At 41.7% G+C, this 14,996-nt stretch overlaps 1 protein-coding gene across 1 annotated transcript; it reads right to left on the minus strand.

The window, feature by feature from the left end:
- Window positions 1-1,733: 1,733 nt before the first annotated feature.
- On the minus strand, window positions 1,734-14,187 carry NPM1 (nucleophosmin 1). Its single transcript, XM_065849138.2, has 11 exons — window positions 14,038-14,187; window positions 13,204-13,283; window positions 10,321-10,440; window positions 9,732-9,825; window positions 8,936-9,039; window positions 8,352-8,416; window positions 7,807-7,861; window positions 6,148-6,237; window positions 5,734-5,835; window positions 3,052-3,126; window positions 1,734-2,090 (listed from the first exon to the last, which is right to left on the minus strand). The coding sequence occupies exons 1-11, from the start codon at window positions 14,099-14,101 to the stop codon at window positions 2,052-2,054; spliced, it is 888 nt and encodes a 295-aa protein (XP_065705210.1). The 5' UTR covers window positions 14,102-14,187; the 3' UTR covers window positions 1,734-2,051.
- Window positions 14,188-14,996: the final 809 nt, after the last annotated feature.

The following is a 14,996-nucleotide window of genomic DNA, read 5'->3' on the forward strand; positions in this document are numbered from 1 at the left end:
TATATCATGGCCACAGCACAGGAATATATTTCCCTTTACAAGTGCCCATACAGGCTCCACCTGCCCCTGTAACCCCTGTGCTGTGCAGCTGTCGCTCACAGACCCACTTTCGGCAGTGACCTATAGACAGACAACATGCCAGCTTTTCTTCAGTGCTGAATATTTCATTGGCTGGGTAGCCTCTTACTGTAATTACTGTACAATTTTCACTTATTTCAGCCAAAATTGAGGGCAATTTTGCTTAAATAAGCCTGTCTCTGCCATTAGCTCTATTTCACCAGGGATATTTGCTCTCACTTGTGCATATGACATCATCTATTGACATAACCCCACCAAAACAGGCATTTCAAACCCTTATACTCTGCCATTTCACATGCTGCAATTATGCTCAAACTTAAACAAATCTTTGACACTAGACTTTCACTGTTTCACTCCTCTACCACGCACTTTGCTTGGCTTTGTTTTCCAAAGGGAAATATTTGCTTCTGGAGACTTGCATTGGTTTCCATCATGCCCAGAATCTCAACTACAGCAACTAAGGTTTTAATAATAGCAAAACTTCAATATATTTCCAGTGATAATTTTACAAACCAAACTACATATTCAGCTTCTAGAAAAGCTTAGGAAAAATGGCGAGTAAAAGAAGGCCCCATGCCTAATCAGTAGGACCCAGCAAAGGTTTTTACCATGTCTTGAGAAGTGCTGTAGGACCTCAACTGTAAGTCCTTCAAGTGGGAAAAAGCCTCTGTCTGTTAAACCTGCTTTAATGCCCTTCTGTTCAAGTTGAGAATTTCTGCTGTGAAAAACAGAATGCAGTTGCATTAACTCTCACACATAGCAAGGATTAAATCAGTTTAATAGTTACCATACAACTGCTTAAATTTTTTTAAAGTATTCTGTCTTCATACCATCCCTGGGCTACTACACATATATAGCATTCAAGCATGAGGTGATACACCATTTAGACAGGAGTCTTGAGGAAGAGTTCAGTGCCAGGCATGATTATCCATGTTTTCCTCCCCTTTATCTGAAAGCCCTTTTAACTTCGCATTTCTACTTTACAGGGCAAGTGAGAATGGTCCAAAACCTCATTTTAACTCAGCCTTTACATACTGTTGGTAGGCAATAATGGTCAGAAAAGCCCAAAGGGATTGTGATAAGACTACCTGCTCATCCAAGCTTTTGGGATTTGCTGGAAATAAGCTGTTCATCATTCCCAGGATTGTCTCCCCTGGCACTGCTCTCCCCCAGTGAGCTCTCCAGACATTCAACTCAACTCCCTTCTCCCCAGGACCCTCCCAGGAGTCACTTCTGAGAACACCACAGCCAGCAATTCCCAAATCAAGAGTATCACATTTTACAAGCAGAGTCACAAGCCCTACAAACTCAGTTGTTAGAAAGAAACCACAAACCAAAGAGCAACGAAGTGGGTCAGAAATTGAGATGCAGGAAAGGTTGCTTTAGGCAATCATTAGTGGTCACCTCCAGACAAGAATAAAGTCCCATTCACCACTTAAGTCTTCTCACCAATCCTCTGCTTCGTAGCTGTAAAGCTTATAGAATCGGAGTAAAGTTGTTTTTAAAGTTGACAACATGAATGAGATTGATGGGTACTTGGTAAAGGGAAGTAGCTAAAATACTTAGCAGCAGCTCCTATGGGAACTTAAACCTTGTTATCTTCTGGGTTCAGCATGTACACTACCCCCAACCCATAAAGAAAGAAACGATAGTACTTTATTAAAATACCAAAATTTATTTTTTTTCCACGTACATTTAGTCTCCCCAACATTTCCATTTGTCTGACCACCACCACCACCACCATGCCTTATCAAAACATTCCATACATACTTAAAATGAAGCTGAGGGTGGAGTCCTGCCTTTAAAAACTAAACAGGCATTTTGGACAACACATTCTTGGCAAGGTAATCGGGATGACATTTATCAGACACGTTAGGGAAAGCTCTTTCAGCATTTGTAAAAAGGACAGCCAAATAATGGTTACTGAAATAAGACTGCAGACTTTAATGAACTGTTTAAACCGTTTTCTTTTCTTACAGAGTCTGTCTCCACTGCCAGAGAGCTTGAATGACCTGGAAGTGTACACAAAAACGTTAGAAACTGGAATCCATTTTTCTCATGATTTTCCATTTACTACCTCCACTTACACTATAAAATATTGACATTAAATTACAACAAAAAAATACATTCCTTTTGGAGAAAATCAAGTTGAAAGCAAGACATTTGGTCCTTCTGCTGGAAGACTGTTATTCATGGTAAGTCACAATAGCAGGAATTCAGTGAAGGTAAGCGAGAGGATGGGTGTGGACCCGCTAGGCAAATATTGGCTGAACTCTGCCTACCCTGGCTCCTGTCAGATCAACTCCAGTAGCCGAGGCTCACTGCTTTTAAACTCTCTTTCAAGAACCTATCAATTTGTCTATCAGACAAGTTTACTCTGAACCACTGAGGGAAGCAGGAAAGCATAAGGAATTCCATCACTAGAACAAAGTTTTATCTCACAGGAATTTTAATGGGAAAATCTAAGACACATTTTGGCCTAGCGTATGTTGAGTAATTCAGAAACTTGCTTCCTGATACCCTCCTACAAGAGCTCAGTTGACTTTGAGAGAAAATGTACCAAGAAAGCCATAATCTCCATCACAGAACAGTTCCCCTCTCAGACACCCTCCTCAAAAAAAGGCTGAACTGCAGACTGGTCTAGATGGCCAAATTCAGCAACAAGGAAAACCACAGCTCATTTCCTTAGCCAATATGGTGCCAAAAGGAAAATTCTGTGGGTTTAGTAAGCAAGAGATAATTTACCAACCATATAAAAACTGGAAAAATGTAATAAAATATTAGCTTTCCCATCTTAGCTAACTAAACCCTTAAAACCCTTCCCATTTACTTAATTTGAAGTATTGTTTGTAGTTCCTAACCCGCTGAAACAGTCCAAAGCTTGTAAAGATTAAGAAGTGGAAAAAGAATCCCTAAGTCAGGTTATATTATACAAGTTTTTGGACTTTATCAAGTTCCAATAAACCCAGTTACCTTCTGGTCCTCCGTCCTGAAGCAATTCTTAACATAGTTGGCAAATTTGGGTTCCAGCTTAGGAAGGGAAGAACCCTATTTTGAAAAAAAGCAAGCTTTAATGTATGCAGGTCATTTAGTGATTCCAATACACAATTTATGAAGCTTAAACTCTTTGCAATACATGTGGAATTTTACTGAAATCACTTTGCAACATCCCAAACCAATCTGCTTTTAAAACATTTTTAAAAGTTTGCTTCTCTACAGTAACCAGGTATTTATCACAGGAGTGCTTACACACTAAAATGGTCCTACAAGCATCTTTGCTCGTGCTCAGAAACACCCTAGTAAACATCCACCACTAAAATAACTTTGTTTGTAGTAATTCATACACTATTCAGACAAACTTGAACTAATTCCATATTCATGGATTCTCACAAGAGCGTGAAACCTGAAACATTACTGTCCTTCAACTTCAGCTCTCTGAAGAAAAAAAAACACACACACACAACAAACAAAAGAACAAACCAACCCATCTCCTACTTGCTCTCTAAGACTCATCCTAATACACTAGGTCTGTGAATCTAAGAAACTGTTCTAGAGACATGTCTTTGTGGCTCAGAAATTGTCTTTGTACCCACTCAAATGTACAAATCCAATTCAGTAATAATTCATAGATCTAACTTTGTCATGTCTGCTCCTATTCCCAAGCAGAATAACGCAGCACACTGTTCTAGGAGACGTGGATTTACTTTCACATGCCCCATTAATATTATTTTTCCCATTTTTCAGGTACACCAGTTGAAATATACCTAGCCAATTGCGATAGCAAACTTAGCTGCTACACAGCACATTGCAGAAGACAGTAATTTTATGTTTAAAGGAAACTTAAAGCTACATTAGGAATATCTGAAACTGCAACCAAAAAGCTTGGATTTGAATCGTGTCTTACCTCTGGATTCTGTCAACTACTGATGCTGTTCTATTAGCTTGTTGACATCTACTTAACTACATCATACAGCAGAGTTCCACTCTAATTCAGTAAAATGGGTTTTTTTAAAGCTGCTAACTTGTTTGTTCACTGTCCGCTAGAAATGCTATTGTACATGGCAATGCACAAACTTTTTGCCTTACACTAAGGTATGTTCTAGCACCGTCTTGGAAAACATTAAATAAGTTGCCTGCTACTGCTTCTACACATTTGTGCTTACACAGCATTTCCCAGTAAAAACTCTTCAGCAGCAGCAAATATATTCTGAAGCTCTATGTCAGTTATCTGGTCTGTGTGCTTCCCTCCATAGGGACAACTGTCTACCACAAGCAGCTCGGCTACTTCTGCTTACACTGCAGAAACACCACTAATCCTGCCTCCTCTGAGACACACAAACTATCCAGCATCACTAGATCCAAGACATTAGTTTGACCTGGCAGAACACCACCATCCGTCACTGTCAGGTTCACAATTTAGGGATATGCATTTTGATCCTGATCGCAAGCTGTCATTGTTCACTTTGTATGCACTCTGTACTCAAACTCCTTTTGCATTATTTTGCATTTCCTGGGACAAAACTGCCTCAAAATGCCAAGAATCTAAGCAGGAGATAATTCTAGGTCTTTAGATGACTTGATTGCCCATGTAAGGGAGGAAAGGCTTTTAATCTCAGACCAAACTAAAACAAAAAACAAAACCCACACACAAAAAATATTCCCACATAAACACACAATTCTTCAGAGCAAAGAATCTGGTTTAATCACAAATGAGTATATGATCCATACGCACACTCCTGAGTAGCGAAGTAAAACCAGAATTCACATAGGCCAGATGTCAGGTCCTCATCAACACATTCTGCAGAACAGGTGTGTACTCAACTGCAGCCCTACCAAGCACACAGCTTCCAAACTGGACTAAGGGGGAATGAATTGCTTTTACCTGTTACACTTCTATCCAACCAGCCTATAACTAAAATGCAATTTTATTTCTTGCACTTAAATAGCAGCTAAGAAGAATACTCATACACACAACCATGAAGTGCTAGTCAGGGCTGATAGTAACCAGAAGCTGAGTGACTGCTCTGTGACCTTCCAAAGATGAAACATCCACTGAGGGGAGACTCAATTAACCCTAGACCTCCAGTTCAGAAAGCAAATGCTTTCAGGTTTTCATTGATTCATTAATGGATACCAGAAGCACCTATCTCCCCCTTCTGGAAGTTTCAAGGACTTACAAGCATCTGGATATCTAAGTTGGCAACTGCTTCAAGACCAAGCTATTCCAAGCATGTGAAAAACTCTGCTTTATTCTAGTTGCCTAAAAAATGTTTGCACTAGTTAAGACACCTTTGCTTTTAATATTTTGTTGGTTTGGGGTTTGTTTGGTTTTGTTTGTATTTGTTTTTTTGTTTTTTATTCCCCCCAAATTTTAACTGAGATCATTCACTAATATCAAATTACTGATCACCACTACTGGAGGAATTAAAAAAAAAAAAAAATCGAACTACAAAACAGTGGTTTTGTTTAGCATGAGTACAAAGGTTCCTTTTTTGTCCCACATGAATTTTCCATTCTGAGCTTCAACATCAACATCCTCTAAGGTAACAGCACAGCAACCAGTGACATGCAACCACTTCTTAAAAACATCCAGTTCCTCTGACCTATGGAAGTCTAAAAATAAAGCTGACAAAACCTACATTTCAAAAAACTCACCTTATCTATGGACGCTTGCATTTTTGCTTTAATCTCCTCTAACGACAGAGGGACTTTTGGTGTTTTTGGAGTTAGAGTTTTATCCTTCTTGGAATCTGGAGTCTGAAAGATTAGTTTCGTTAGGAACTTACACATATATACTACACAAAAAGCCCAGAGACTTGTACATTTAGCCATGGGATCACCAATATTCACAAGAGACAGCGCATGTGATTTCAGATCTTGGCTGCCATAGTTATATATTGACCATTGAAGAGTTTCACAGGTGAACCTGAAGCAATGAACAGTATCCCCTGAATGCTTCATATTAAGATTCAAAAACCTAACTTAATGGTTAGTACACTTAGCATTCGGCAAGAAAACTAGCTTCCAAACAGGAATAAACATTTGTTTTACTCAGTTGTCATCACTTACTTTTGATTTAGATGATGGTGTGGACGGCTTAGAGTCTTTTCCATTTTGCTTTGCTTTCTGCATATTTTTTCCTGGAGCCTCACGGACAGGCTGGAGAGAAAGCACTTATGGTTATCTGCCATGAAAAACTGTTAGCAGTTTTAAGCCTGCGAACATAATACTCAAGGACTTGGTGACAAATACATACCATTTAACCTCTAACAAAAAAAAACATCATTGCCCATACATAATGATCAGCATCAACTATTTAAGCAAAATATGTATGCTGCAGGAAGACAAATCAAAAAACTACTAGTACAGCACAATATAGAAACATAATCAAGATTAAGTCTTGTTATTTGGAGGCAGATATTGCATGGGACTAATTCTAGGTGGTATCGCAATTCCAAGATCTGACTTGGTGCTTGTCTTTCGTAACATAACCATTACCTCGTTTGGCACTTCATAAAGAAACATCTCAGATGTCATGGGCAATGTCACATGTATACTTGAAAATTGAATTCTTATATTCCTACACAAATCAAGGGACCATTTCATTCAGCCACACTAGATTTAATTACATGACAGGAAATCTGCAGTTCAGATTGTCTTCAACAAGCCTTAAACTATTGTGCACTATCACCTACAGTAATTCATTAGGACAGAACAGCAAATAATGAAGTAAAACATTAAACACTTGTTTCTAAACAGCAGATACAAACAAATTCACACCAAAGTACACAAGTTCAAACAAATCACTACCTTCTACCTCTGCAGTTGGGAAGCTGTCCTAGATTATTTTACCACCAGATGGCACTCAAGGGCTGATGTAAATTCGCATCTGAGCACTTGGCTGACTGAAGTGAACCTTTTCCAATGGGCAGACAGATTTAGATCTTTTTATTGAAAGTTAGGCTGCTAGCAAGATCTTTTTCACAGCATGAAGGGCTAACTGAAATGGCAAAGCACAAGCCACATCTTTGAGCAGGATTCTGTCTGCTTCAGTAGCCAACACAGAATCATGCGAGTCTAGCAACTGCAAGTGTACACACACATGCCCTTAAGAATCAGCCATTCCATATGGATTGGATATACATTCACACCCATGTTCTAATGTCCAATTACAATTTCTTTACATAGGCTAAGCTAAATCCAAAGCATCCCATTCACTTATTCCAAAATAGCTGTTCTTAAACTCATTAAGGGACTATCTGCCCAATTACTGTCATCCCTCATACTGATACCTAGCCCATAACAGAACAGAACATCACTCAAAGAAGAGGACACCTCAATTAGCTTGTGCAAATGCGGAGTGCAAATGCAAACAGTTATCTCACTTGCACAAAGATGGCTTCCCCTCACTCCCTGCCCTGGTTTCAGCTGTGTGTGGTGTTTAGCTGCCTGCCAGGTTCAACTACAATACTCCCCTTTTGTTTCAGGGGTCTTTGTAGGAATCCTCAAAGATGACTCCATCAGGACAGTTAATTAATACCTATTAGTAAGTCAAGGGGTGTTAACACTTGCTCCCCCTGTCTGAATAAACTTAGCTGCAGGTATTAAGTCCATCTGGTCTTACCACTCACTTCCTTTCAAGTTTATTTAAACAGGCTGTTTAACTTCACTTTCACGGGTGAAGAGGGTCACAATGTGTGTGTATATATAGATATATATGGCACTTACTTTCTTCATTGGTGTTTTTATTTCTTCCTCATCATCCTCCAAGTCATCCTCATCACTAGAATTAGAAAGTTAGTCATCACTCAAAACTCAGGATTCATACTCACAGCTTTAACCACTTCCCTCCCCAATAACACATTTTACTCATGAAGGGAGCAAGTCATCTTCCCAAGTCTACCTTATACCTTGTTTTAACATGTGGCAAGGTGTTAGGCCAAATCCTCTACTTACTACTGTTAAAGCAGTTAAATGCATTCCCTTCTGCTTTAATACTGAAGGCGTGTATCTTAGGACTTTGACTAGTAATAAAGACATTCTAAATTTATTAAATGTTAATGAATTATACAAAACTAAGTTTCATCACCCAGCATGACACATCTGAATAACACTGATTTAGCTTACACTGTTGATAAACTTGAGGTAATTCTACTTATTTTTGTAGCCAAGATAAAAAAGTAGTTCGCTCACTTAACATCCAGTTTTGTCATAACTCATTCTGAAAATTAACCCTGTATTTCAAAATACATTATCAAAACAAGAGTACATACTCATCATCCTCATCATCGTCGTCATCATCATCATCCTCATCATCTTCTGACAATTTCGGTTTTTTCTTTAAAAATATCAATTATGTTAAATGTCAATAACATTTTGTGTTAATAAAGAGCAATCTTGATCCAAAATGACTTGTGGCATTCATTACAAGACTAATCTTCCACCAATTTAACTAAAAAAACAAGTCACAGCTGCCAAGCCGAAAAGCTGTTGACAAAATTTACAGCATGCTCTGAGCACATGAACCCTTTCTTCTACACTACAGAGCTTCAATCAGCATTTAAACTCTTGCAGAACACTGATGTTTTTACCAGAATCTGCACATATCCAGTTACTGCAGTGGGCAAAACTTCCACATAAATTAGCTTTCATATTAGCCCCTCCAGCAAAGCTCTGGAAACTATCAGTACTTAACTACACTTCTGTAATTGAGTGCTTGTCAAGACTCAAACACAATTCTTCCCCACAGATGTCAACAGACCACCTAGTAAACCATCTAACTGCTTGCTCCTAGAGGTAGCATTATTATCGTACCACAAGAAAATTCTGCAGACAAGGTGACTGAAAGTATATGTACCTGTGGTGTTTTGGCTCCTCCTCCACTTGCTGGTCTCTTTGTCGAAGTGTTCACAATTTTTGTATCATCTTCCTCATCATCTGATTCTGGTTCCTCCTCTAATGCTGATAAAGTGATGGCAATGTATAAAAAACTCCATTTAAGAACAGTTAAAACAAGATTGCTAGTAAGAAACAAACAGAACAGTGTCACCCACAACTAAATAGGCAAGGTCTTACTGAGATGCTGAATCAACAGGAAGAAGCTTCCTACTAGCAAACTAATCACTGAGATCCAAAACGGGTGAATAACCATGAACTGCCTGGAACATTCCTCACAGAAAATAAGCTACAGAAAGCCAAGAATTACGTTTTCTCTATTTCTAATGAGAGACATTTAAGAGAACTTCTAAAGACCAGATTCAAAGACAATTCTACCAAGGAGGTTAGTCCTGGCTTAGTTTTTGGTGCAAACTCAAAACTTCCACAGGCAGTCTCCTCAGACTCTCCACTGAGAAGCAGAAAGCTCTCAGCTGTGAACCTAAAACCCATTTGTAAGGAGAGCAATCAGAACTCAAACTGCAAGGCTGACAAACTCACCCTTTATCCACAGAAAACAAAGGGCAAGAAAAGGTAGGCAAGCATTTATCTCAACTCCTTTGTCCCACAGTTACCTCACACCTCTGAAGACAGGGAATTAAAGATTCAGAGGGTCAGTTTTAGAGAAAGTACTGCTTGAGATACCAGATACATCATCTAAGTTCTGTTGGTGTTGACAGGTTACCAAGATCACAGATTAGCGACCAAGTAACACATACCTACAAGATGTTGACCGCTGATGTAAACAGGCCCTGAACCACATTTCAACCTCAAGGCCACTGGCGGTGTGATCTCAAAGCCACCTAATGAAACCTAAGGAAAAAAAAGACCCGCCACTTTATTTATTCAAATATTAAAGACAAAGAATGCTTAACAGATAATCCATTCTAATGAAACCAGGAGCACAAACATTTGTAGGCTCCCTAATATAGTTACTCCAGGTTTCCAGGTGAATATTCTGGAGGGTTTAGAGTCAAAACACTGTCAACAAGTCACAACAGTACACTCTCTTCGCTTATCATAAAAGCACACTTTTCAAAACTAGACCTATCCACATTTGTTTCTACTCAGCAACATTACCAACTTGAACATTATCCATCTCATCCACCCCCAGCATTGTGGAGTTACACTTGTACAACATCAGTAACACTGATTCAAAGAAATCAAGACAGGTTACAGATGCAGCTGCCTGAAAACACATACATTTGAATACATAGAGACTATATGCATAATTACTAAAACTTATTTATAAAAATTTATCATCAGAGACCCAATTTATTGCAGATTTTCCCAGGTTCCTGTACTTACCGTAGGCTGCACTGACATTTTCAGAGATGCCAGTACTACTTTAACAGGGTTGCCTTCATAGTCCAGTGCTTCTGCTTCTACGACATGTAATTCATCCTTGGCTCCAGCCCCTAAAGAAACCTGTGAAGTAAAGAAGAACGGACATTCTGAGAATCTTCCCAAATATTCCAAAGTCTTTTGAACTAAACTACATTAACTGCCCAAGGGAAGAAGTACAAATGCAAGCGTAGAGGAAGGGAAACAACTGCTATCACTACTACAGAATCACCACCTTTATCTTTATCCTCCCTGCCATGTTCCATCTGCCAATTGCTTCACTTTTTACCACACTACACGCTTTTTGCTTATTTGACATTCAGTCTTGAGACAGAACGTATGCTCAGTTCAGTACTGTCATATATGCATGTCTTCTGCATTAATTTACCAAGGACTGAAGCTGCTGTTCCAGAGCATTTCAAAATTCAAGTGCCTGGATTCCTTACCCTGGGTGCAAGTCTGACACTTTCTGAAGATTCAAAATCATAGCTGCAGGGAGGCAAATGAATGACAGACATGGGACAGGCCTGAAATTCCAGTTCTCTGAACTGCTGACATCTGAGTCAGGATTACATGCAAGAGGTGTGAAAACAAAGAATTCCTTGAAGTATTACAATTATTCCCAAGACCAGTGAACAGGGCTGTCTTTCCTTTCCCAATGCTCGTGACGAGAAAGCTTTCACCCTCCCTGGAAGATGTGGGCGTAAACATTTCAGGCAGAGGCACCTAAGCTCCCATTCTCCAAGAGCATAGTTTTACCCACGCTATAGCAACCCAGACAAGATGTATCAGGCTGAACGCTGAGAAACAAATATAGAATTCAGTACTTCTGGCAAGTTCTGTTACTGTAAGTTTAAAGAGGCAAATTGTTGCACTGATCTCACCTCTCAAATAGGCTGACAACAACAATAACCTATCTAGTTGGTAGAACTACCCACCAGGACAAGAATTTAAGAGCATGCCCTCCACCACAAGTTACTCCTGTCATTTGCACCAGTTCAAGCAATACTGCAGCACTTACTATTAATTTATTTACTGAGCGTCTGGCAAGTATCCATTCATGTACTTTTACTTCTGCACTTTAGGAACGCACACTGGCAATAAACATGTAATGAAGCAGTGACCATCCCTCTATGTTCTCAGCTGTCATTAGTAAGACACTTACAGAAACCCTCATGACATTTTCCACCTCTACATGCTTCCATCCTCCTCCCGTTTCAATTTTAGCCTTGGTTTCTCTCCACCTCTTTCTGTACCTCACACCCATGTCATCTCCACAATTATATCTTAACTGATGCGTCAATATTGATATATCTAATCTTATCAGGTGCACAGATCAGTAACTGAGTATTCGCTACCTTCACACTTCACCTTCCATCAACTCCTTCCTCCACTTGCCAAGGTATGTCCTGTTTGTAGTTATGTTTAACATCTTGCAGGCCTCTTAGACATTTCTAGTTTGTCATTTGTTATTTCAACCTCCATTTCTCCTATATATCATATTTTGCCTTTAAAATGACAGGTTATTGAATTAAGACTTTTTTCCCCACAACCATGAAAACTAAGTATTGGTTATGCATCCAATCTGCTTCATCCCCTGAGAAGAATGCACACCATCAAAAGAGATGCTACAGGTAATTTTCCAAAAAAAAGGATTTTTGGATAAGGCCATACAATTTGAGTACCACTGATTAATTACATGTGCATGAAAAACATTCAATAACAGAACTAGCCACATTAACTTGTCCTATACACAGTCTACTTCCCTCAAAGGACATCCTAATTAAGAACAAATTAGTCATTGCCAAGGCTGTAATTTTCATAAAATGCAAGTACTTAAGACACATGATTCACTAACTGTGTAAGTGTTCTAAGTACCACTGTGAACAAGTTTGGAGAGCATTATTACACAAGTCTCCTGTAGGAAGCAATTCTGCTGTAGGAACTAACCCACAATTATAACACTCATTTGTTTTCAGGTATCATTAAGGTATCTCTGTATTTAAATTGTAATAAACCCTAAAGCAAAGAGATGCTACAGCTCTTTAACTCTTTGACCCTGAAGTTGTGGCATATTATCTTTCTGCTAACGAAAAGTAACATGCACAGGCTAGAACAAAGGCCTTAAAATATTATATCTCACTTGTGTGATTGCAGAAAGATTTAAGGACATGTATAAGCACTCTCAATGAACAGATCCTGATTTCCAGGGTTACCATGCTCAATGAATCGTCTATTAGATGAACTAGCTGAATGAAACCAAGCCTTTCCCAGTTACATCCTTAGAGAAAATAACACTAGGGACAATAAGTCAAAACATAAACCTTCTTCCCCCCTTCAGATTTAGTTATTAGCTGCTTATAGGAAAAAATGTTACTGGAATTATATTTGGAGATTATATGGAAAAGCTTTTCAAAATAAAGTTTCTAATAAATTCTGCCAAAATGTGCCCATACATGATTCTTATAAGTCTATCCTCCCCCTGTGCTCCTGTAGCATCTGAACCATTGCATTAGAGATGTCAGTGTATACTCCAGCCTTTAATTCCAACCAGTACACACACGTTACCCTACTGTAAATTTATTTTTAAACTTCTCCAGCCTTGCACTGCTTGCTGTAAACAACAAAACATCAGTGGATATTTTAACCTTTTTTTTTTTTTTCCCAATACAGCAAATATTTTGGGTGACATGATATGCTCTATTTCTAATAAGAATAGCTTATTATTGAACAGGTTCACATAAAAATACCAGTAAAATATATTTATTAAAGAAAACAAATGTGCATTAAAAAACTCACGTCCCAAAACATCACACAACAATGATTAAAAATACAAAAGATACTTGCCGTTCTCAAAGATAACTGATGCTCATTTTCTTCATCGTCTACTTTGAACTGATACTCCTTGTCTGCTTTAAGCTCACAGCCTGAGGAGGAAAAAAAAAAAAAAAAACACACATTAAATTATAAGCATACTATTTTATTTACACGTAGTATTTGCTAACCACTCCTTATTTTAAAACTTGCTGCTTCATTGCTCCGCACTTGGACGGAAAACCAACGGCACTCCAGGCGCACAAGAAAAGAAGCACGTGGGATGGGGAAAAGCCCAGGGCCTATAGCTAGCCTCACAGCTCCCAGCCTGCACCGTTAAAGCCCATCCGCCAGCAGACCGTTCGCGGTCCACGCACTCTGCGCTGCCCGGGGATATAACCTCTCCCGGGACGCCATACGCCACCGGCCGGGCCTTCCCCGGGACCGGCGGGCGCGCCATGGCCCGTCACCCTCCACGTGCTCCATCGCCCGCCGCGCCGCCATGTGCTCGGCGGCGGGCTGCTCCGAGCGCGTCCGCGCCCATAGGAACGGGCGGGGAAACGGGCGGGCAGTGCGGAGAACAAAAGAGCGCGGGGCCGTGCCGCGCCACCGCCACGTGCGAACAGCGCGCCACATGGGGCGGTGTGCGACGCCAACGGTCGCAACATGACCCCTCACCCCACGAGGCCCCCCCTCTCAGTCCCCCGCCCCGCTGAGGCGCCGTTTAAGGCCCGCATCAGGCCGCGGCCCCCACGCCGGACCCGCCGCCTCAGACCGCCTCTCACTCGGCCCCAAGGACTGAAGAAGTGGGCGAGAAGGACCAGCAGACACGGGGAACGCGAAGCCGGGGGAGCCACAGGCCGTTACCGAAAAGGAAGGTCTGCGGGCGCAGGGGTCCCATGCTCTCCATGTCCATGGCGCTGTCCTCCATCTTCTCGGCCTGCTCCGGCGGGAGGCGCGTACAGCAATGCTGCGCTGCAGGCAGACGCGCACTAAAGGAAGCCCCGTGCCCGCCCACTCCCAGATATAGTCCGCGCGCTCTCGCGAGACCCGCGAGCCGGCCACGCCCCCTCTCGTCCCGCCGCGCGGCCTCTGCGCACGCGCCGCCCCCGAGCGCGGCCTGTAGCGCCCTGTGGGGCTGCGGCGCCTCAAGATGGAGGCGGGCGGGGAGGGGGTGGCGCGGGGACGCTCGCTGTTCTGCCGCGCGTGGGGCCGGCGGGGCCTCGCCAGCGTGCGGGGCGGGGAGAGGGGGGCGAGCGTCGCCCAGGCGGGTGCCCGCTCGCCGCTGTCACCTGAGTGGACCAGCCGGGCGGCGGCGTGAAATACCTGCGGGGGCCCGGTGGGGTGGGCCGGGCCCGGCGGCTCCGGGGGGGAGGGGCGCGCAGCCTGGGCGCTGGGTATCTGACTGAGTCCCGCTGGGCCCCTCAGATGCCTCCCCGGGCCTGCGGAAGGCCTTGTCTTAGTGGAACGCTCTCGGTATTTTATTGTGTGCACCACAGAACCATTTTGTTTGGAAAAGACCTTTAATTTCATCAAGTCCCAGCATTAAACCAACCCTGGCCCTGAGGACCTCATCTCTGCAGTGGCACCAAACACCCACCTTCAGGCACCATAAATGTTCATGAGCTCACAGCCCTTGTCAGCTTTAATTACAAACCTTGAAAAGTAGCCCCTTTCCTGTCTCTGCACCTGTTTGGGGGAGCTGCCGTTCTGAGTTACTGCTGCCTGTGCTGCTGGGCTCTCAGGACCAGCAAGCAGCAGTAGTTTGGGAACCTCCTTTCAGCTGGTGTGTGATGGGAGTGAAATACTTCATGCGAACTGGTGCG

Source organism: Patagioenas fasciata, chromosome 14, assembly GCF_037038585.1.
Source record: "Patagioenas fasciata isolate bPatFas1 chromosome 14, bPatFas1.hap1, whole genome shotgun sequence".
Taxonomy (NCBI): Eukaryota; Metazoa; Chordata; class Aves; order Columbiformes; family Columbidae; genus Patagioenas; species Patagioenas fasciata.